Below are 22,266 nucleotides of genomic sequence, written 5' to 3' on the forward strand. Positions count from 1 at the left end.
GGAAAATGATAAACCTTTTGTTTTGTCAGTTTATTCATATATTGAGTATATATGTATTTGTATACTATATAGTGTGGTTTTGCTTCTTTACTTTGTTTTTATATTAAATTTAACATACTCGTAGAATTTTTCAATTTTTGTTTAAATTTTTTTCTTTTCTTTTCAATTTAATGACAACAACAAAGTTTTTATTTTGTTTAGGTATAGTTTTTTTTGTTTTTTTTTTTTTAATTTCCTCTGTAAGACTTGAAAATGAATTAATGTTCTGAAGCCTTGTCATTCATTCTATATAGATGTGGGTGTGTGTGTGTATATATATATATATAGTATAATATTTTGTTTTGAAGTGAAGAACAATTTGTTTGTTGTTCCAACCAATGAGATATATAACTTAAATTTCTAAATTTCTATTTGTGTGTTTCATTTGTTGTGGTTGTTATTATTTTTTGGTATGAACAATTTGCTTTTAACTACGATATCGTTTTTTTTACTTGATTGTTGCTGTTGTTGGTATGTTGTTGTTGTTGTTGTTGTTCAGGATGAGAAGGATCAGACGACTATGACGACGACAGTGACGTGATAATGCCATACGAGAATTATCTAATTTCTTTCTATGTGTTGACGGTATTTTGCTTCTTCTGAGTGTTCTTTGGTTACATTTCCATTCATATGTTTGATAGATGTGCTGTAAGTCTAAATGGGTAAAGAAATGCAAATGCAAATTATCAGGTACTGGTAGCAAGTTAGAATATGCCTTAGATTCGTTTAGGATTCTTACACTTAAAGTATCGGCAATAGTAACTAAAGATTGCATAAGTAGATGTAGATTATTTCCCATCTTAACATATTTCTTCTATAAATACTACTTTGTGTTTTCAGGTAACTTTTTAAAATTGAAATCACTGCCGATTCCAAAAGAAGACGCCTAAGAAAGGTCATGGAACAGGACTCAAATCACTATTGAAGTTTTATAGCTTTACTAACTATGAACCCTTTTATCGTGTTGAAATGCAAGAAAGTAATTTTAGTTTGATCCGAGTGACATCTTGTCGATTGAAATTTGATGAATATATAAACCTAAAAGCACAATAATAATATCGTCCATATCATATTCCCCTCTTAGATGTTTTCGTAAGGTGTTTTACCAACTTATTTAGCTGAAAAACAATGCCCAAAACTAATTAGAACGAAAAAGAAAAGAACGAACTTGAAGAGGTACATCTAGGATGTTGAAAAATGAATATGCTTTCCCATATTGTCATATGAAAATGAATGGAAAAGTTTGGATAGCTAAAATGGCTTAAGAAAGTTTCGATCCTAACCTTTTCACATTTAAGATTGATTCGTGAACTCGAGAGACTCAAATACTTAAAAATGAATGGCATTAACTATTGTTTAGATGAACTCACCTGCATTTTGTCATCAGCCATGTGTAGTGATAGAGCTATTGGCCCTTTACTTCATATTCTTCAATATCTCATCAGTTTCCTCCGGATCCTTTAGTGTATGCCATTGGGCAATGGGTCGACGGGGCGAGGCCAACATGTCAGACCAATGACGTAGCTCAGTACCAGTGCCCATACATCCAAGTATACAGCGACCAATTGGTTCCGAGGTACCAATACGATCATAATCCACAACGGTCACGACAAGACAGATTTTCTATAGATTTGTGGATTGTTTTTTGTCGGAAATATTGTGAAATGTTTTTCAAGTGAAGATAATGGATTAGTATAAGAATAGTTAGTTAATTATATGTTGGGACTGTTGTTGAGAAGGGGGGGAAAAGAACTTTTTGTTTTTAGTATAGATAAGTGGATAAGTATATGGAATACTTAATATTTTCTTTGGTATTATAACGTGTTCTGTTTATATTTGAGTTTGAGTTTTTTTTTTGGACTTGGGTATAGAAAAGTAGGGAGTAACTGTTTTTTTTTTAATATTTTTATTTTTTATTTTGTTTAAACAGGCAGAAACTACAGTTGTTGTTTTTGTTGGAGCTGCATTTGTATAAATATATTTTTTTGGGGAGTGCTTATTTTTTATTTTTTGCTAATAGTGCAAGCTACTTTCGCTTCTCATGAGCGTTTCATTTGATCGTTAAGATCTAATATTTTTCAGAATTTTGAAAAATATATATGTATCGTATGTTAATTATATACATACATAGTTATCTAAAAGCTTGTAAGCATTACAAAAGCTTCAGAATACTAATAAAGACAGGTGATAAACAGTTTTCGTATATTTTATTTTTTGGAATTAATAATTCATATATATATATATATTTTTTATTTTTTTGGCGTTAACATGCAAATGTCTAAAGCTAAGTATGGTAAGCATAAGAATAACAAATCAATAGAAATAAAAATATCAATTAAAAGTGAAATAAGTGAAATTATTATAAAATTTTAAGCAGTGAGGAAAAGCAAATGAATTGAATTGGATATGATCTTGGAGTGGGTCTAATGAACATATTTCTTTAAAAAAAGTGAGTACTTGGTATGAAATTTTGTATAATTTCATTACAAAGAAAATGTTCATTAAATACGTGTAAACGAAAATGTATAATATTCAATCCCATTTGTTTTGTAAATGTTTCACTTTTTGGTCGGTCAGAATTCTTTATTTTTGCTTTTGCTTTTTGGGTTATCTTGATTCATGGGCCTAAACATTGATTTAATGGGTCGGGTCTAGCACACGTAACCAGAGTTCTTTATTATTATTATTATTATTTTTTTGGGTTTTTGTATGTTAAAAGAAAGAGAGAGATAGAGAAAAAAATGGCATTTATATATGTATGTTTGATACGCTATATACTTCTCTGTTTTTGGGTTTTTTTTCTTTTATCTGTGTATTTCTGTTATTTGTAGTATATTATTGGTATTTGGTATTCGATATTCAAATCAGAAGACAGTGTCAAAATAATGTACCCAACGGTCTTTTTGTGTATGTTGTATTTAAGTGTGTGAGAGTGAGAAAATGGTGCTTATTATACCTTTTAGAGCCCATTTAGAGAAAGAGCAGATGGTTTCGTTTCAATTAAGGCAAATTGTTGAGCTGCTATTCTATAGTTTTTCAAAGTATTTTCTGAATCTTTTTCTAATTAATAAAGAAGAGTTTTTTTTGTTTGTTTGTTTTTGAATGGCTTGAGTATTTTCTGGTTATTCAAATTTGTTGTTCATGGAAGTGGTGGTAGTTTCTAGTATTATTTCTTCTTGTAGAGTGTACTAGGCAGCTGTTTGTGCATGTTTTCAATTCAATTACACTAAATATTTTGCTCTTCTTGGCATTTTTGCTTTCATTTTTATTGAGTTTCTAAATCTTTTTCATGCCCAGCTTTTCCGTATAACCAAAAAAAAAAAGACGTAAAAACAAAATTTTTTGTTAACTAAAATACTTAAAAGTCAGAAAATTTAGCTGAGGCTAAAGCACACACATTGAGGCCATCGGAAATGAAAATATTTCTTAGCACACAGATCAAATGAATTTGAAATCAATTTTTCAGTTTTTTTCTTTCTTTTTCTTGAAATCGTTTGAGCTGTATGTGTGGAATACTTAAAAAAGAATCGTTGTTTAACAAAAATCAAAAAAATCTTGACACAAATCACAAATTTTGTTAACAAACTACTCAAAACTGAAAGCGTGGAAATAATGAAAAACTTGAAATAGAATTTCTTTGTTTTGAGATTGTAAAATATTTACACAAATCGGTTAACAACAAATAAAAGATAAAGCATTATAAAATTATTTCGGTTTTGTTTTTCAAATTACAACATTTAAACATTGAATACGTTTTGGTATTTTAAACAGGGGAGTTTTTAAATAGGCTTTAGGTCTTTTGTCTTAATGAAGTTCTAAAGAGGCTGAAATATAGTTTTGGGACAGATATATATAGAATGAGATAGACAGATATATAGAGAGAGAGAGAGACAGAGAGATAGTCAGGCAGAGAGACAGAGAGTAAAAGAGACAGAGGGGAGTGTGGGACAGCGTAGATCGGTTAACAGTTGTTTTAAAGTACAGTAGGTAGACAGTAGTTTTTGGGTATTGTTTAAGTAGTTGTAGTACTTAGTATTAGTTTAAGTAGTTGTAGTAGTTGTTTTGTTTGAGTATAGTGGTATTTTTTTTTGTTTGGTATTTGGAATTTGGTATTTTGTTTATAGGATAGTATAATACATTCTCGCATACTTGTATTTGTTCAAATGGTACTTCAAATGAGAACGACTCATTATAGTAAGGGTTGAGGGTGCATTTTTTGATACTTGTCTTCTTCTTTTTCAAACGTTTGCCATTTTGCATGATTGCAATTTTCACATATGGATCTATAAAAAGTAGAAGGAAACATTGAAAGAAACAAAGAAGAAAAACGGAAAGAATTGTTTTTTTTTGTGTTTTGTTTTGTTTTTTTTTTTTCTCGAATTCAAATAAGAGATAATAATTTAAAGATTTTGTAGATTTTTTTTCTTGTTACACACACATCAACTAAAAACAGAACAAATAAACATAATCAATATATATGTATGTATACTGGATTAGTCATTAAGTTAACAACAATTAGATAATATAAAACAAATTTATCTTTTTCACACTTTAGTTGATTTTTGCAAGAAAATATAAATTAATTTATAATTGCTAAAAATCTCATATTAATAAGAAATTTCATATAACCGATAGGTTCGACAAAAATTTGGTATTCTTTTTTTTTTTTTTGATTTATTTGGAAAATGTTCTTTTGTTTGTAAAAGCCTAGAAGAACTTTGAAATATATATATAAATATATTTTTAGGATTTTTTTATACCCTGGCAAACCAATTGATTAGAGGCCTTTTATATGATATAGCCAGAATTAGTAAAAATTACAAGAAAGTTGATCTCACAATCGATTGATAAAATTTAAGTCATTAACTCCGATTGAGAACGGTTTTTGAATAGTTCTATACTATATGGTCCAATTCTCGACGTATATATGTATACGATCAGTCTCTGACTATATCATTTAGCTGCCTTGAAAACGTCAATTTGCTAGGGCATAAAAAAGGATATGGCAAACCGGGATATGGCTCACCAGGATATATTCAATGGCAACGTTGCTTAGTTTTTTATTTCGAGCAAATTCGATATGAGGTCGAGTGTTAAAGTTAAGAAGAAGAGTTCTTTATTTTTATATTTTACATGCAAAAGTGAAGCTAATCGTAAGTACTTAAGTAGTAGATTAAGAAAAAAAGCAAGCGAGCCTAGAAAAAGTATGTATATTTAATATTTTTGAATTTCTGTGCTGAAGATATTGAAAATCGAAAATCTTTTGGAGATGAAAACGTTGCCAAATGATATATATCCATTTTATAGAGATTCGAGATACATGAATTTTGGTTGTTTTTTTTTTAAATATTTTTATTTGTTTTTGTATTTTTAGCGTACGCGAAGTAAGTTAAAAAAAGTTGGCGCTAAGAGAAGTTGAGAGCAAAAAGTTGATACCAAAAAAAATTGTAAACAAAATTCTTAGCTGCAAACGTTGCCTTGGCGTTTGCATTGAATCGGAAAGAAATCATATATGTATATTAAACCAAAGTAAAAGGAATCACAAAAAGGAAAATATTTGAAATGAAAAATTTCAAAATTAAATGTAAATACACCAACAAAAAACATTGTCCAAAACTTGTTGTAGTTTGCTTTAAAGTTTGGACATTGCCTTTTCCATTGATCGTATAACTTCATATTACCAGACAAGCCACCGACGTCCATTTTCTTCAAGTTCTTGGCCTCCAAAATGACAACGGTCAATTTGCCAGCGGTTGGTACATAACGCAATGAAAAGCAGATATCTCCAAGCTTTTCCTATATTTTTTGAATAGAAAAATCGGGCGAAAGAGAGAGAGAGAGAGAGGGAAGAGAAACAATTTTCATAGATTTTGTTGAATTAGTTAAGTATTTGAAAGTAATTAACTTGCAGAAGCTTTTTTCACAACAACATTAATAATAACACATCACATTTAATAGACTAAAAGTTACATTTAAATACATTTACGATATATATATATAGATTTATACTGTTCGATATATTTATATTTTAACAAATGACTAAGGACCATCCCTTTCTACATAATCAAATTCAAAACGCTCATAAATTTTGGTTCGACTAGTGGAAGTGTTTTACTTAAATCGTTTAAAAACTTGGATTTTAATATTAAGAAACCAGCATGATATACTTATGAGTATATCTTTCTATTGAATTTCTTACAGATGAAATCGCTTACATCAAACTCCAGTCCCTACTTGAGTAATCGTTAGTTATCCATGAGTTTTATCAATCCACATCCTTAATTTGTGAATTCAAAATCAAAATCCATTCTATCTGAGTGATTCTGGTTTCCCATTTTATCTATAAACTTTGCATTTGATGCTGAGTTGTTAACTATAGTTAGCAATTTAAAGATCGTATTGAAACTTGGGATCAAAATGGTTTTAGAATTTGATATTTGATTCCTAAGATTTCTCGAAAATCTTTAATATTGGAATTTAGTTATAGACTTATTACTAGGGACATTTATTAACGGCCATTTATATTTCAAAGAACTAAAAACATAATCAACTCGAATTACATTTTACACAAATAATACATATAATTGTATATGTATATGTAAATGTTATTTAAGGGATCGGGCGAAACAAAAAAAAAGGGGAAAAGTAAACGCCACAAATAAGATAAGTACACATTAAGAAACACATTTACTGCACGTCTCAAGAGCTTCGATTTTTTGTGTGTAGTATATAGGTATATATATATAAGTATATATTTAAGTAGGTAGTATATAGAATTAGAACAGAAAAGATTTATATATAATACGAAAAAAAAAAAGAATAATAATTATAATAATTCAAAAATAATAGAGACATATATTACACATATATGTATCGTTGATATTGTTCAGGTGTGTTTTTGTGTTTTGTTTTTCATTGGGGTTTCCCTTTAGCTCACATTCAGAAATTGACCTAGATAGGACTTGGTTTCGGAATACAGTTCTATATTATCTTGTATAAAAAACACCCAGCTCAAAATTGTCTGCACAAAATGCAAAAAAAAAACATTAGTTAGCAATTTTTGTTTCTTTTCATTAAATCATTAAATGTTTGTTCAAATCATATGGAAAAGAGAGAGAGATAGAGAGAGAGAGAGAGAAGAAAGTTGAGTTTTTATACAAAGAAAAATTATGTTGTATGTACATGAAAAGGCATTACAAAGAGCATAAAGTTGTCATATGTAGGTAAATATATACTTACATACATATATCTAAATATATATAAGTATATATTAAAAATGCGATTTGTTTTAATTGTTAATATTTATTTATTTTTTTTCTAATATTGCATAAAATTCTGGGTGGGTTTGGCCTTTAACTTTATATAGAATTATCTTTGCTTGCTTTTGTTTTCAAATTATCATTCATATCAATAAACGTTGCCAATTTCTAACCAAACTGACCCAAAACAAATTTATATATATGTATATAGGCATATTCGAAAACTATTCTAAATATAGCGAGAGAGAGACAGAGAGAGATAGATAAATTGTGTTTAAAGAGAAACAGAGATATACAATATATATATATTAGTAAGATATTTAGAGAGAGAGAGAGAGATAGTAAAGATAGATAGTAGTTAAGGCGAGCGAGCGAGCGAGAAGTTAGTTTTTCAGTTTCAAATTTATTTCTTATCGGTTCACTTACCGCCATTTCATTTTATATTCTTTTTCTGTACTTGTTTTGTTTTTTGTTTTTGGGTTTTCTTTTTTCAAAGTTCTATTTGTTTCTGTGAAATGTTTTCATTGTTATATGAATGTTTAAAATTAATGTAATGAAAATGTTTACAAAAATAAAACATTTAAATAATATATAAATAATTAGAATTTAATAAAAAGTAAAAAGATTTTTGATTGTGTTTTGATCTTTTTTTTCTGTATCGTCTTGCATTCATTTTGGGTCAAGTATACAAATATTTTAACTTTTTTAAGTTTTTTGGAAAGTTTATCGAAACGGACAACTGAGAAGAATAATTTTAGTAAAATTTTAAAATTGTTGAATACTTTTGGCTTTAGTTTAAGAAGAAAGTGTTTTTTTTTTTTTAGGAGAGAAGATAAAGGCTTATGACTTGACCTTTAACAATGCAAAGTTCGACATGGCCGAAACTCTAAATCGTTTTTTTTAGTTATTGATTTAATTTTTTTTTTAATGTATCGATCGAAGCTCTGCATAAACATTACAGCTTACGGAAAACTTAAAAAACGTATATTAGATTAAACACAGATAACAAAACTTTTGTAATAATAAAAAAGCAGCAGATTTTTGGTACTGGTATTTTTTTTTTTTTTTTTTTTAAATATGGCATATATAATATATAGTTTTCAACCGATTAGTATCAATAGTAAAACACAACAAACACAACAAACATCATGACGACGACGACGATAGACGACGACAACAACCAAAGCAAATAACAAGAATAATGATTGCTTTTTTATTTTCTTTGCAGAGTTTGGTTTGATATACTTACATGATGTATAGTTGATTTTCCAGAGAGAAAATTTCAGATGATTTTTGTGAATTTTATTGAAAATTTTTGTAGGTTTTTTTTTTTTTTTTAGCAATACGTTCAAAAAAAATTTAATAAAGAGAAAAATGTAGAGCCATATTAAAACATTTTTGAAAAGTGGTTTTGTTTCAGAAAATTTATAGAATTAATAATTTTTGTGTTGTTTTTGTTTTTTATTTTTGTTTTATTGGATTCTTGTGTGTGATAGTGGGTGTGTCTGTGTGAAAGAAAGTGTGTTGGACTAATACTTAGTGTTTTGTTATATAAAAATTGATATATATATGTATATTTTATATTTGGTATATGTAAGTAAGTAAAGTATATATTAAGTTTGATATAAGCAAAGAGAAAATTTTGAAAAGGAAATCATGCTAACGGCTTTTCTTTTGCTTTTCTTTTTTTGTTACTAATCTATTTGGGAAGGAAAAGTAAGAAAAAGTTTTTGGCTTTTCATGGCATTCACAGGCGACAAAGGAAAAATTTGGCTTAACATTTTTTTGTTCTGTGTGTTTGTGTGTATAAGTTTCTGTGTGTGTGTGTGTATGTGTTGACCAATTGAAATTGAAATTTGTATTTAATGCAAATATTTTGTTTTTAATTTGTTTTTTTTTTGTGTAGAGTGAAAAAGTTAAACTTTTAACTACTTTTTATGTGTAAAATTAAAGTGCAATTAATTGGTGTATTTTTGATTTTGTGTTAAGGACTTTAAAAATTTTGTTTTTTTTTATGGAATTGCTGATAGGATAGATACATACATACATACATACATATATATGATTTTGGTTTTTAAAGTTTTTTTAGTTGAACGAAATTCATCATCGTGTTCATCTATCTATCTATAACATCAGCAATTCAAGTGACAAAGCATCGAATAGAATTTCGGGAATACATAAATATTGTTGGATACTTTTCGATATTCTTTGTGGTTTATAGAATTTTCAGATTGTTTGGGTTTTTCTTGGTGCTGGTGTATGTTGAGTATTAGGTTAAGGTTGAGTGAAAAATTTTTGTGTCAAAATTAAAGAACTTTGTGATATCAATTATCAATCGGCATGGTTTAAATTAGAGATTTCGAATTGATTACTTTTGGCCATGCTGATTTTAGGTTTTCCCATTAAAATTTCTTATGTCACAAAATTTTCTCAACAAATCAATATTGCAGTGTGGATTTTCTTATTATATGAAACAAAAAGTTATCAAGACATTTTTCAAAACTGAAGAGAACAAATTCATCTACAATATTAATGATGCGAGAAAAGAATGCAGACATAACAGTTCAGTTCAGAAATAGCGAAATATATTGTTATATATATATATATATATATAGAGAGAATATACAGAGACAGAAAGAGAGAGAGAGAGAGATTTATAAACAATAGGAGAAGGTAGAGACAAAAATCGCTCAGGAACTAGTTTATAGTGTGTCTGGTGTGGGATCAAGGCAACAAAAATTAGTAGTAGATATATACATATATATATATAACTATACTTAATATTGGTTCAAAAGAGAGTTAGTTGATGCAAAAGGAAAAGTGTGGCTTTCTTTTTTTTTGTTAGGTATTTTTTTGTAATTCTTTTTGTTTGGTTTGTTTTTGTATTTACCTTCTACAAAAGTTCAAGAAAACAAGAAAAACAATTTGTTATTTGTTTTGTTTTTTGTTTGTTTGTTGGGTTGGAAAGGGAATTGAAGAAAGAGAAAGTTTTAGAGTTTTATATTGTTTGAATATGTTGCTATATTTTTGTTGTTGTGTTGTTGTTTATGTTGGTTATTTTTTAACTTAGAGCTCTCCATAATATTAAATTTAAATTCCTAGTGCAAAAAAAGATCAATTGCTGGCATTTATTTGAATTTTTTATGTAAATACATTTTTGGCATTCATGAGATACTTAATGAGGTATTCAATGAGCTACAGCTTTGAGCTTTTCAATTATGTGACTTTTCAATTGCTCTAGAAGATGTTCAATTATCCTATTTCGAATTCTTTCGATTTATCGATCAAAATTTATGTTTTATGTAGAGCTCTGACGTTAATGTGAATGTAAAATGTTGTGTGACAAAAATAATAGGTACAAGTAGATGTTTATTTTTTAAATTCTTATTCTTCTTTTTTTTTTTTTGTATTTAGGCTTCAATTATATATAAATATATTTGCATTTTGAACTGGGTGTGAGGGGCAAAAAGTTGTAAGAAACTTTCTTTCGATTGGTATTAAATATTTTATTTCTTGTTTTGTTTATTTTTGTGTACGTTGTTAACTGTTTTGTCGTTGGGTCAGAGAAGGGAAGGGAGAAGACTTATGACTTAAGTATCAAACAAAAAGTTCAGCTATTCTTTGTTGGTTTTTTCGCTTGTGGTTTTTCTTTTTAAATATTTACTTTATATTTGTTTTGTTTTTTTTTTTTTGTTGTTGGTCACAATATGGAAATTGCAAATACACACACAAAACACAAATATCACAGGTTTAAATTATAAAGAAAAACAAAACAAAAAGATTGTTTAAAATATTAATTTGTTTTGTTTTGATTGTCTTATTTTTTTTTTTTATTTTTAACACTTAGAAAAACATTTAAATTAAGTTAGAGAGTTAAATAGGTAGATAGAGAGAAGAGAGAGATAGTGAGATAGATAGATAGACTGAAAATATCTTAAACTTAAGACCCTATTTAAAAACCGAACTTTGGCTTCATTGTTTCTGTTTTTTTTTCTTGTTGTTATTAGGTTTTGGCGTTTTTGTTGGCTACATACCTGACCACCTTCACCTTCAACGCTGACCAAATCGCGCCATTCCTCAATCGTCTGGGCCAAATCAATGGTGCATAGGGGCACCTTCACCTCGCCAATTTGATCGTGTTTGGAGAATCGATCAAAGTCAAATATGGCAAATACGAGTGTCTTGTTCATGGCATCGGCGTAGGGCAAACTCTAATCATTTGAATATATGAAAAAGATTCAATCGGTAATATTGAAATAAAGACCCTTATTTCTTCATAATATAGGGGATGTATACATATGTACAAATGTTTATTCAGACTAACCTTAAAGGTGAATGTCTCATTGAAGACCGGACTGAGGGTTTTGCGATGTACTTTAGTCTCAAATTTCTTTTTCTTATCGGGCAGCAGATAAACCTTGACATAGGGATCAGATGTACCGCCCATATCTAGGGCGGGCAGTTCTTCGGCCTGTATAACCGTGACAGCCAAACTATTCGAGTTGAAGTCATATTCAAGCTGTAAGCAAAGAATTGAAAAATCCAAAAAGACGAGAAAAAAGAAGACAGCCGGAACCATGGAAGTATATAAATTTATATATATATTAGTTAAAGTCAAATTTGTGTTAGTTAAATTGTACATATTAAAAAGTTTATGCTGAAGTGCTTTGTGGTTTTGTTTTACTATTTGAATTTACTTTGTTTGTTTTTGGTGGTTATCTAATTGTTATCTTTGTTTACACTAAGTTTACAGCTTTACTTTATGCCTGAATTTAACTCTTTGCAGATCGGAGGAGTATACACAAAATAAATATTTGAGAAACTAACATTTTATTTTGAATTTCTTTTTTGAATTCACATATTAAGTGAAAAGTGTAATTATTAGAATTTCATTATTCCAATTAGTCAAAAAATCTAAGACTTTTTAATAAAAATATTGCAAGTAATCAATATCACTTCGAAATTCAGCAAAGACGAGTGTAATTTAAGGACTTAATTCTTTTTAATTTTGGTTTTCATATATTGAGTGTTGCGAGGAATAAGTTTTAAAAAACGATTTATGTACTTGAGTCTCGATAACAGTTACTTATTTAATTAGAAATGTCATATATAATTGGGAAAACTTTCCACTGGCATAGAGAAATCGAAGCATTATATTTTAACCCAGTGTAAACATTAGTGAAATTTTGAGGTCTAAAATCTAAAATCGAATCCAGCCATATCTGACAATTGTGTGTAAGGTGAGGTAAGAAAGAATGTTATGAAAACAGATTAACTGAATGAGAGTTAAACTAAGTTCAAGTTAAAGTCTTGCCCTTTGTATCATTGTTTGTTTCTGTGTAATCCGTTTGATTTGTGCACACTTATTTTGGATTATTTTGCGAGTGATCTAAGTTTTGCATTGGTTATTGGTTTTTGTTTTATTGTATTTGGTTAATAGTCTTTGGGAGGGGTAGAGTTAGGGGGTTTGGGTAGTAAGTACATTGGAATATTGTAAAGCATACCTTAAAATTGAGGCGACCTAATTTTTGTTCACTTTGCTTATCCTCTTCGTCGCCCTCTTCGGCATTTTCGGTAAGTTCCTCCATATCAGGCTGAACCTATGACATACCAGAACCCAATAACTACTAAGATTTGATATCAGTCTTGATACTTACTTTCTCTTTATACGCTGATCCTAATAATTGTACCGATTTCATATCGACACCCTTCTTACCCTTACCATCTTTGGTTCTTCGTTTCTTTAAGAATCGCCGAACACAAAAGAAGATAATACCAAACACAACAAGGAATACGAGTATTATAATGGCCACAACGCCCCAAGTGGGAAGGCCGGTACGTTCGGATATTATTTCAGTGACCACTTCGCCGGCATGCTCGACTTTTTGAATATCGGTACGGATGTGGTGGTTTCTAAACATTAACGAAATAATAGAGTTTGAGTTTTGTTTTTTGTTTTCCTTTCTAGCCCATTGTACTCACCCGGTGCCTCTGTAGTTGGACCTTTTGTTGTTGTGTCCACCTGTGCGATTCTTTGACTTTCCGCTGCAGCGGCAGCTGCCTCAGCGGCTGTGTCTTCTACATCTTTCTCACGAAAAATCGAATGATGTGCGGATTCGGGCGATTTTTGATCCCCAGATTCCAGTCCAGATGTGGATTCAGGACCAACAGACGCCGGCTCAGGCTCTGATTTGGTTTCCGGTTCGGAATTTGCATTTGGCGGCATTTTTGCTGCTTTTTGTGTGTGTGTGGGGGCTTACTGTAAATAAAGAAAGAAAAATTAATGAATCAATCGATCACAAGTTAGAAAACTATCTTTTGGTCTATTTTCATTGAATACAATTTCTAGTAAATTGTAAGATAAAACAGGGGTCCCAACTGACTCTTGTACGTGATATAGTTATAAGAATAACCTATAAATAAGAGCTGAGTATGGAATAGTCAAATAGAATCTTTCCGTTCATATATTTGCACAAATCGAAGTCACTTGAAGTTATTCACTACTTTTCATTTAGACATCAACTTAATCACATTATTAAAAACTTAGAAACGCTTATTGGGTTACAAATTATAAAGACGTATACAAACCGCTAATGACGACAACTATCAACACGGTAATGGCATAATGCCTGGTCAAAACAATTAAAAAATGGCAATTTGCTTGTGATCTTTACAAATGAATCTGAGTTATTTAACACTCCACAAATCAAACCGAAAGAATTAAAAGCAAGTGAGCGCATTGAACGCTTTGCTGTCTCTAGTTTAAAAATATTTTTAAATTTGCATAGACATTTTGGTACTATCACGGCATCAGCTAGAATCGTGTGTGTATGTGTGTGTGTGGTTTGGATTGATTATAAGGGTCAGTGAGAGAGCCAAAATTTTTGATAGCTTTGATCAGAGATTACTGAATGAGAAATATACAAATGAATTCGAAATATCAAGACGACAATCTTAATAAAAATTGCGGCAATCTTAATACAAATTAAAACGTAAATAAAAAAATTTCCGCTTTGTTAAATGACAATACATAACAAACATAATAATAGGGATGTCACGAGGGCGTAAAGCCATAGGCCGCGAGACATGAGAAGGGAAAAAATTCTGTGTGTATAACAAATTTGTATATAGAATATATTATATATTAAAATAGCTTTTCTATTCTATTCACCTCAGGAGAAAGAAGAGTAATCTAAGACTAAAACTTTCGATAGGAATAACCCATTAAAGTTGTTTTTTTTTTCAGATTTATGTTATTTTTATGCTAGTAGATGTTATGACTGTATTATTGTATCTTTATTTAGCCTTAAACTTTGCCCCATTAATTTAATAAACAAATAGGTCCTTAAGACATATGTATGAACTGGAAACATTTCTTCTGGGCGTAGGTTCAAAATTTCATTGACTATAATATTTTGCTTTTAAGTGGCAATTCGATTAAAAATAGAACCATCTTGTGTTTCTTTGTGTTCTGTTCGATTAACAGGTGTGGGTATCAATATTTCATAGCAATTCCGTTCTGTTTTGAAATCTTAATCATGCCATAAACCAAGTATTCAATTGGATATTTAAAAATGGAGAAGAAAAGCAATAAAATTATTTTAAAGTCTATTTACGCAATAAAAAGAGGGTCTCATTTAAGTCATAAAAAGAAAAAAAGGTGTTTCTAAAATTTTTTCTAGTTTTTCTACCCATTCAACGATGTGAGTCAAACAATAAAACTGCAACTAACTAATATAAAAAATATAAATAATCTTAAATCGAAATATATTTTGCCTTATCAATCTGACTAATGAAACTAGTGAATATGAAACTGACTATCTTATAAATGATAATAAAAATAAATCCATTTTCTTCTTTGATTTAAATTCTTGTGTATTTTTAGCATTTAAAATAAATAGCCCAACTTTCTTAAATATCTGGAGGCAAAAACTCGTTTTTATTTGCATTTAAAAATAGCAGTTCACCACAAACAATTCAGCCAAGAGAACCCACATAAGTCATTAAAAGACAAAGGACAACAAGAGGAACTTTTCTCTCATTCGGTTCGTATCCTTGAAGCACTACAAATGCGCTGACGGCGCTTTGTTAAACAACAACTGAAATATATATATAAATACTCTTATTTGTATGTATATGTAAGTGTATGCGTGCCGTATCAAAGTGCCAAGGGCACGCACTTTCCCTCATCTTTTCATCCCACTCACACAAATTTCTCTTTCACTGTCTTCTCGTTTCTTTTCTTTTCGTTTCGTTTCTAATTTAATTCATTAATATTAACACCATTTTATTTCTTTGTTGTTTATCCTTTTGCCATATGCTTTTTATTAATCCCGCTGTTCCATTTTCTTTAAACAATTTCATTGCTTCCCTTTTAGTCCGTAGATTAATTATGAATGAATTAAATGGAATTTTACGTCTTGAGTTGGGTTTGCCTGCAATCGCTTTTCGAATGATTGTCTGACAGGACTTGACCCCAGAAAGTGCCCTGTGATGAAATGTCGTTGATCTCTTTTTTATTTTCTTCATATTTTTTCATCAACTTTGTATAATGTATAAGTATTCATATACATATATAAGTGAGTATCTCTAAGCCGTCTTTATGGTTAACGTGTCTGAAATTGCGGCTTTCTAAAAGATGAATGACATTTTGTATGCCACAAAGGAGAAGGTATAAGAAGTAAACCGTTGTCATAGCTCATACCTCGATAGATAAAGGTAGTGTCCTTTTTATTTAGTAAATAAATTTAAAATTATTATTCGGAATGATGTTAAACTAAGTTTAAAAGAAACTTTATTTACATCATAATTTTCTTAAAAATTATTTCAAAGTTTATAATTGAAATAGATTGAAGCCTCATCATAATTTGTATCCTAATTCATTTCATTTCCTTGAGTTGGGTTAGGTTTGTATTCCTTTCTTATAAATATAACCTCCGAATTTGAAGCATTTTCTGTTGGACAAAAAGGGTATTGAACTTTCCCCTTTGTTTGTTGAAGGTGAGAAATGGACACACATATTCTTTTCAATTTTCATGTTCTTTCTAAAACCTTTTAGGATGCCCATGCATAATAAATATGTTTAAAGGGCATAAATAAAACAAAACAAAAACATAAAAGGTGAGACATTGTTCCAAGACAATAATTGATTTCTTTGACACTTTTTTGAAATAATAAATGGCCCTGTAGTAAAAGGTTTTCCACAATTGTTTAACTAATCGTTGAATCAAAAGCAAATAAAATTTGCAAATATTTAGACAAATAAACGTATGAATTGATTCTGAAATATGAATTCGTATTTCGAATAGGTCAAACGTTAAAAAATAAGTCAAACATATAAAAATAAAAAATTGCTTTTTTTGTAAATTTGAAAAATATTTGAGATAAAAGAAACTTTGGAAACTTTGTGCTTTTATATATCTCACCAATAAATATTTTACGAATTTTGTGGGTTAGCTTACTCGTTTGTTCAAAATGAATAATGCAGAATAAAAACAACAACAAATGAAAAAAAGCCAAAGCAAGAGCCAACATGTCGTATGCGCCATTTAGCTGCAAACTGACTACAAATTACTTTGAACAGAGCTTGAACTGCTGTTGCTGCGGTTAATGTTTATGTTGTTTGCTAAGCAAATGACGTCAAAGGACATTCTAGACCCAGGCGATGAGGACGAGACTGAGAGAGAAAGAAAGAGAGTGTTTAGAAGACTGGGATAGGTCCTTAAAAGTAAATGCCTGGCGGAAAAAAAAAAATGAGAATTGAAATATATGTATGTAAATGCCTTGTTTACTTAGTCAAAGGATAAAAGATGAAATTGTAGAAAAAATTTGCATAACATTTTAAAGATTCTTCGTTCCAAGTTAGTTTTTGACTACTTAAAATCAATAAATAGTTCATTTAAGAAAACTGCCAAGAGCAAACAAAAGTTATTTATGACTTCATACTCATAGCTGAAAAGACTCACAGAAATGTCATCAAATATTTCATACACGAGGCTAAATTTTTTCCTATACAACTGACAAAGTACGCAATTTTATCTTATTGTAGGATATCGACCACTAAATACCCTTCAAATAGTAAATGTATCGACAGAGTTCACTATTAAAATGTCTGCAACAGAATTAGGCTAACGTTTACTAACACTTCATTTAATCTACTTGGCAAAGGACAACTACTGAAAGATTTGCAGAATTGATTTAATATAAAATCGTAAGTGCGTGCTTCGTCTTCAGTTGATTTTGGATATAAAGAGTACGTACGAAACTACAAATATAATATAAATGCATCTAATTTATGGTTCTTCTTGTACATTTTTATTTTCTTTTTGTCATTTTGCCAGTTTAGCTGTTTCCTATAGTACTTTTATTCCACTCGTTTTTCTCTTGTTTGATGTTCATTCTTATTTTTTTCGTGTGGTGCCTTTTTGTCTGGGGCAAAACTAAACTACGCAGTTTTTTTTTGGCCAGGTTCAGAGAACATTCGTGAATTGGCAAATGTTTACAACGTGTTTTAGAGCCTGAACAGCTGTTGTATCTGTGTGTGTAAGTGACACAGAGAGGGAAAAAGAAATGGAAATGGTGTAAAAAAGAAAATATTTTTTTAATATGAACTCAAAGTGATCAAAGCCATATAATTATATATGTACATATTTACGCTCAACTAGGAATTCTTCTTCATGGGAAAATTCAATTGCTAATCATTGTTATAATGTTAATATAAAAAAAAAATATTATCTTTTTAGAAAAGTTTCAAGTCATTCAATCATTTTTATTAAACAAATTTCGTGTTCCGAAGCCGAGCATATTTAGCCGTGAATGTATGTCTGTCTATAGTAATATGAAATGAAATATGAAATAAATGAAATATGTGAGACAGAGTAGGAAAGTGGTTTGATAAGTTGTTTTGGAAAAATGGAACAAGCAGTTGGATTTGAAAAACTATATATATATAAAATATTATATCCCTCTGTTTTGCACTTTCGTTTAAGTCCGTTAAAACATTAATTAGTTAAGGTAATCGGCTCAGCGAATCGGGCAGTATTTATTTCATATGTGATCATTGTTTAGTTTAATAAGAGTTTAATAAGTTAATAAAAGATTCAAATACATATTTAGTCAGTGGATTGAAAAGTTATTGACAATTTTTAGATTTATCTCGAAATATTTATCCTTCTATTGCTATTTCTAACAATATTCGCCATTAATTGATAAATTTTATTTTGCTGTTTAATTATAAGAATTATCAGCAGATTATAAAATGAACGCGAGAGATACAACAATCGATATGAAATTGGTCTGAAAGTTATTAAATTTGTCCTGTATTTTCTGTATTAGCACATGCACAGACACTAGAAATCGATGGTAAAAGAATTAGAAACCTTAGCAGAAAGTAAAAAAATATTTTCTAGCAAAACAATGGACATTTGATTTGCTTAAAAATAACTTACAATTAGACACAAGAACGAGCCAGAAAAACTGGAAATCCAGTTCTATTTGGGTTAAAACTACAGTCTATAAATTTCATATGAAATCAAGAAAATTAATGAATTTAGGTATTAAGATAGGTTTAAACAAAGCACTCTAAAGTGATTGATGAATTGTTTGCGAAAACCAATCTATCAGATTCATATTTTATTTGCATTTGAAGCCATAAAGGACACTAAATGCACTCTTTTCATATCGCATTCCCAATTGACGAGAAAAATGTTCGCTTTTGTTCTATTTTTAGTTTTGACCTTTGCTGGGACTATGATGACAAAAATAAACCAAGTTATGATTGGTGGTGTGGGTAGTTTAGTTAAATTCTTGATTTCTAGTCCTCGTTGTTGGTGAGGATGGGTAAGGGAAACAAATTTTCATTAGAAGATAAGATAATATTCAGATATCGAATGAATAAATAATAAAAGAGAGAATTCAAATGTCAAGAACTGACAATCAAAGTGTCAAAACAAATTAGAAGCCCGAAAATGGCATTAAATAGAACGTACGCAGAAATTTGTGCTACATGGACTATGGGGCAGGAGAGAACGGATGTGAAACGGAAACCTTCATCACTATCATACTACTAAGCTCTCTCTTCCTCCAAGCACTCATACACTCACACTTAAATTAATTTGTGTTAAGCTTCTGAGAGCAGGAAACGGTTAAACTTTTTTTCTTGTTATGGAGAGACAGAGAGGAGAGAGTGATAGAGAGCATTTACTGCGCACATAACCCAGAGAAGGCAACAACAGAAAGAAAAATTGGCAAGAAAAAAGAAGAAAGAAACAAAAAATGGAAATGGTATGCTAGACAAAACCATATAACCAAGTTAATAGCTGAGGAGGGATAGCTTAAAGTTTTGAAAACGCCAAATGGTACACGATTACAGGACAAAAAAGAAAATGAAACCAATTTTCCACATCATTTCTTAATTTTGTTCACTTTCATTGAACAATTTCATATGAAACCGCAAAACGAAAGAAAACACATTATCCTATCTCTGAAAGGGTCAAAAGAACGCCCACTTTCTTACTCTTTATATCGCTTTGCTGTGCTTGTGAGTGTGCGTGTCTGTATTTTTCTATATTTGCCAACTTGATTATAGCCAATTATGTGGGCTTTTCACATCTCTTACTTTTGGTTCAAGCCCATTTTATTTGCCCTGTCTGAGTTAATTAAGATGAACAAGAGTATGGAAAAATTGTTTGTCTAATTGAGTTTAGACGGGCAGGAGAAGCAATAAAGGAAGTGCGAAAAAAAAATTAAAACCCAGTTGTGATAAAGTAAAAACTTTATTTGAGGAACTGTTTTATTGACTGATGAGGTTTATACAACTATAATAAGAAGCAAATCATTAAAAAAAGGAAATTGAAAGGGGTTGAAATTGTTTTAAATTATTGAAAAAAAGGAGAGACGTTATTATGACTTGAAATCTCACTAAAAACATTAGTACTAATAAAGAAATAAATTAATTTTTAAACTATTTTAGCTTTGGTATATTTTGACTCTAATGACCTTTGTGGGTTCGATATTCAGTTGGGAAATACATCAAATAATCTATCAAATAATCAATTAATGATCCTTAACTCCAATTATGCTGAACTGAAATAAAGTATTAATACATTTGTAATATTGTTAGCTTATCGATGAAATAGAATAAAATTGAATTGTTGTGATCCTACTCCGATTATTTAAAAATCAATAAGAAATTTGGTCTCTTAAGGCAGAAAAAAGAAGACTTTTAAAATGACACGATTTCATTTTGGTAAACAGAATTACTAAACAATTTTTAGTACTTCCACGGAGATCGATTTGTTTTTTTGTCTATCCCATAGATGTATGCTAAAATTGTTACACTCATAGACCAATTGACCTACTCACATAAGTATGCTATAGAATCTGAAACTCACCTTCTCCTCTATAAGTCTGCACAAGAGTTGGCCAGTCCTATTAACACCTTGCGGCAAATGATGGCTTTGTTATTTGTTAATTATAGTTAACTTCTTTTTGCTATTTTATTATCGTCTGCTTGCAGTTAATTATTAAGTTATTTGTTTCATTACATTTACATTTGAGCAGCGTTTAACGAAGCGTGGCGAATGGCAAGTTGAGGCAAAAAGGCAAAATGTGTGTGACCGCTGCCTGGCAGAGAGAAACAGAACGATTATGAGGTTGCAAGTGTTAAGCCTTTACCTTTTTACGATGTTCTGCTTGATTTGCAGTATTTGAATTATTTAATTTATGTACAAGACAAACAAATGCATGACAAACAATGAATGAGAGAGAGAGAGAGAGAGAGAGAAAGAGTGGGGCACATGTAATTGTATGCGTAAATATTGATAGAGAACTCTCTCTGTGTGTGACCATGTGTATTTTGTCAGAGTGTGCGTGGAATTTTCGCTTTTCCTTGGGTAAAAGAAAAAAAAAAAACTATAGGAACGACATTCGGCGAAAGCAAATTCAGGATAGAGATTTTCTTAGAGACATTTTCTTGCGAAAGCTTTTACTCTCTCACGCACACACACACACACACACATGTCAATTGAAAAATGACTTGACTTATTTCAGTGACTTTGTTGCAAAAATTTGTATCTTCCGTTTTGAACTTCATTTGTTGATATTATTTAATTGATTTATTTTTCACATTTTCACTAATTTTTTTGCATTTATAATTTTCTATCGAATATAAATTTGTTTGCATTTCTATTTGATGGGTTTGAGAGCTTTTTCGGTTTTGAATGGGAAAAATCAATATTCATTTAATGTTGCCTCTGCTCACATGGCTCACATTTTCACTTTCATTTTGTTTCAGATTTTCTTTTAACCAGCAAAATTTTGAATTGATAAATTTTATAATTTCATTAAAAAACACAAAAAATGCTTGAACACATACACACTAACATGGACACCTATAAAGATGTACATGATCCGGTTCACAATTTTCACGCTTTCTCTTTTCTAGACATTGCTTTATATAATCATAATACAACCAAAATTACTTGAAGAATTTCTAGACTTTTTTTATTTTGCAATTCTTATGTTGTTGTTTTCAACGATTTCTTAGAGAACATTTTAATTTTAATAACTTAAGCTCTGCTTTTATTTTTAATTTTTTTTCTATTGCGAAAGCCTGTCTTCTTGGATTTTATTCATAATTTTTTTTTGGGACTTTATGGCCTAGGCAATTTTTTTTCCGATACGTACTTTCTGTCAGCTCACACAGTCAACTTCCACGGTCGATGTTCATTCGCGTTTTGGCCTATACAATCCAAGAAACAGCGAGGAAAAAGCTTTGCCTATATACACTTAACAAAAAAACATGACCAAAGAGAGCGAAACGGTTATTCTACGTATGACTCTGTGTCTGTGTGAGTGAGTGGGCATCGATTTTGTCATTCCGAATGGCTTTGGGCGGGGGTTGTGGATTCAAATTGAGAGCTTTTTGCCTTTACTTTGCACTGGGGAGAGTTTGAATTTGAATTTTTGG

General features: G+C 30.0%; 1 protein-coding gene across 1 annotated transcript; it reads right to left on the bottom strand.

Moving 5' to 3' along the window:
* Positions 1-627: 627 nt before the first annotated feature.
* LOC137572820 (synaptotagmin 1-like) lies at positions 628-22,035 on the bottom strand. Its single transcript, XM_068284663.1, is given in 12 exon segments — positions 628-693; positions 1,410-1,662; positions 4,189-4,322; positions 5,721-5,835; positions 11,333-11,509; positions 11,623-11,817; positions 12,803-12,898; positions 12,956-13,191; positions 13,194-13,211; positions 13,281-13,557; positions 20,690-20,921; positions 21,984-22,035. Coding segments are annotated over 9 exon segments (1,422 nt in total). The 5' UTR covers positions 13,525-13,557; positions 20,690-20,921; positions 21,984-22,035; the 3' UTR covers positions 628-693; positions 1,410-1,455.
* Between the last annotated feature and the right edge of the window lie 231 nt (positions 22,036-22,266).

Source organism: Drosophila tropicalis, unplaced genomic scaffold (genome assembly GCF_018151085.1).
Source record: "Drosophila tropicalis isolate 14030-0801.00 unplaced genomic scaffold, ASM1815108v1 contig_393, whole genome shotgun sequence".
Classification (NCBI taxonomy): Eukaryota; Metazoa; Arthropoda; class Insecta; order Diptera; family Drosophilidae; genus Drosophila; species Drosophila tropicalis.